General features: G+C 53.4%; 1 gene segment (V, D, J or C); it reads left to right on the top strand.

Moving 5' to 3' along the window:
• Positions 1–209: 209 nt before the first annotated feature.
• LOC133096658 (T cell receptor beta variable 10-2-like) lies at positions 210–709 on the top strand. The segment is given in 2 exon segments: positions 210–282; positions 372–709. Coding segments are annotated over 2 exon segments (411 nt in total).
• The last annotated feature ends 343 nt before the right edge of the window (positions 710–1,052 follow it).

Below are 1,052 nucleotides of genomic sequence, written 5' to 3' on the forward strand. Positions count from 1 at the left end.
GCGTGTGTCAAGGACAGCGACATCACTGAGTTACTGAGAGCCCAAGTCTTTGTTTTGGCCGGGCCTCGAGGCTTGTGGGAGCTTAGTTCCCGGACCAGGGATCGAGCCCAGGCACACCACGGCAGTGGAAGTGCTGAGTCCGAACCACTGGACTGCCAAGGATTTCCCAAGAGCCCAAGTTCTATTTCCCCAAAACAAAACTGGATGACATGAACTTCTGTCCAGGACCGGAAAGGGTCACCAGGCTCTTCTGCTGCGTGACTCTTTATCTCCTGTGGGCAGGTGAGTACAGGTGGGCTCCCGTCCCTGGAATTCTCAAGACCTCAATACTAGCCTTCCTCTTGGGATGACATCAGCTCTGTCTATTACAGGACCTGTGGAGGCCGGGATCACCCAGGAACCAAGATACAAGATCACGGTGACAGGAGAGACAGTGACTCTGGAATGTCACCAGACTGATAGCCATGACTATATGTACTGGTACCGACAAGACCTGGGACATGGGCTGAGGCTGATCCATTACTCCTCTGGTGTTGGCAACCTTGAGAAAGGAGAAATCCCTGATGGGTACAACGTCTCGAGATCAAATACAGAGGATTTCCCCCTGACCCTGGAGTCTGTTATCCCCTCCCGGACATCTGTGTACTTCTGTGCCAGCAGTGACTCCACAGCACTGCACAGCTGCTTCCTCTCTGCACATAAAGCGTAGTTAGAAAGACTGAGGGTCGCCTGCACACGTGAGGTCTGGCCCAAACCCTCAGAAGCCCCTGTCTCCATCAAAGGCACAGAGTTCTTGCCAGCATGGGGGCTGGATGGCCGTGGGCAGTGTGACTGTCAGTGCTGAAGTCTGCCCCATGCCAGTCTTAGCCTGACTGCAGGTCAACTCAACACTATAGCTAGCTGGTTCTCTCTTCTGAGGTCTCCTCTGCTTGCAGAAAGGAAAACGCATCTTCAGTTGAGACACATGAAGATCACCTTGATAATCTCGAAGGCCCACATCCTTCTCTCCCCTGTGAGCTTTGTGACGTCTTCATCTACTGCCTACCCCACCC

This window comes from Eubalaena glacialis, chromosome 8, assembly GCF_028564815.1.
Source record: "Eubalaena glacialis isolate mEubGla1 chromosome 8, mEubGla1.1.hap2.+ XY, whole genome shotgun sequence".
NCBI classification, from domain to species: domain Eukaryota; kingdom Metazoa; phylum Chordata; class Mammalia; order Artiodactyla; family Balaenidae; genus Eubalaena; species Eubalaena glacialis.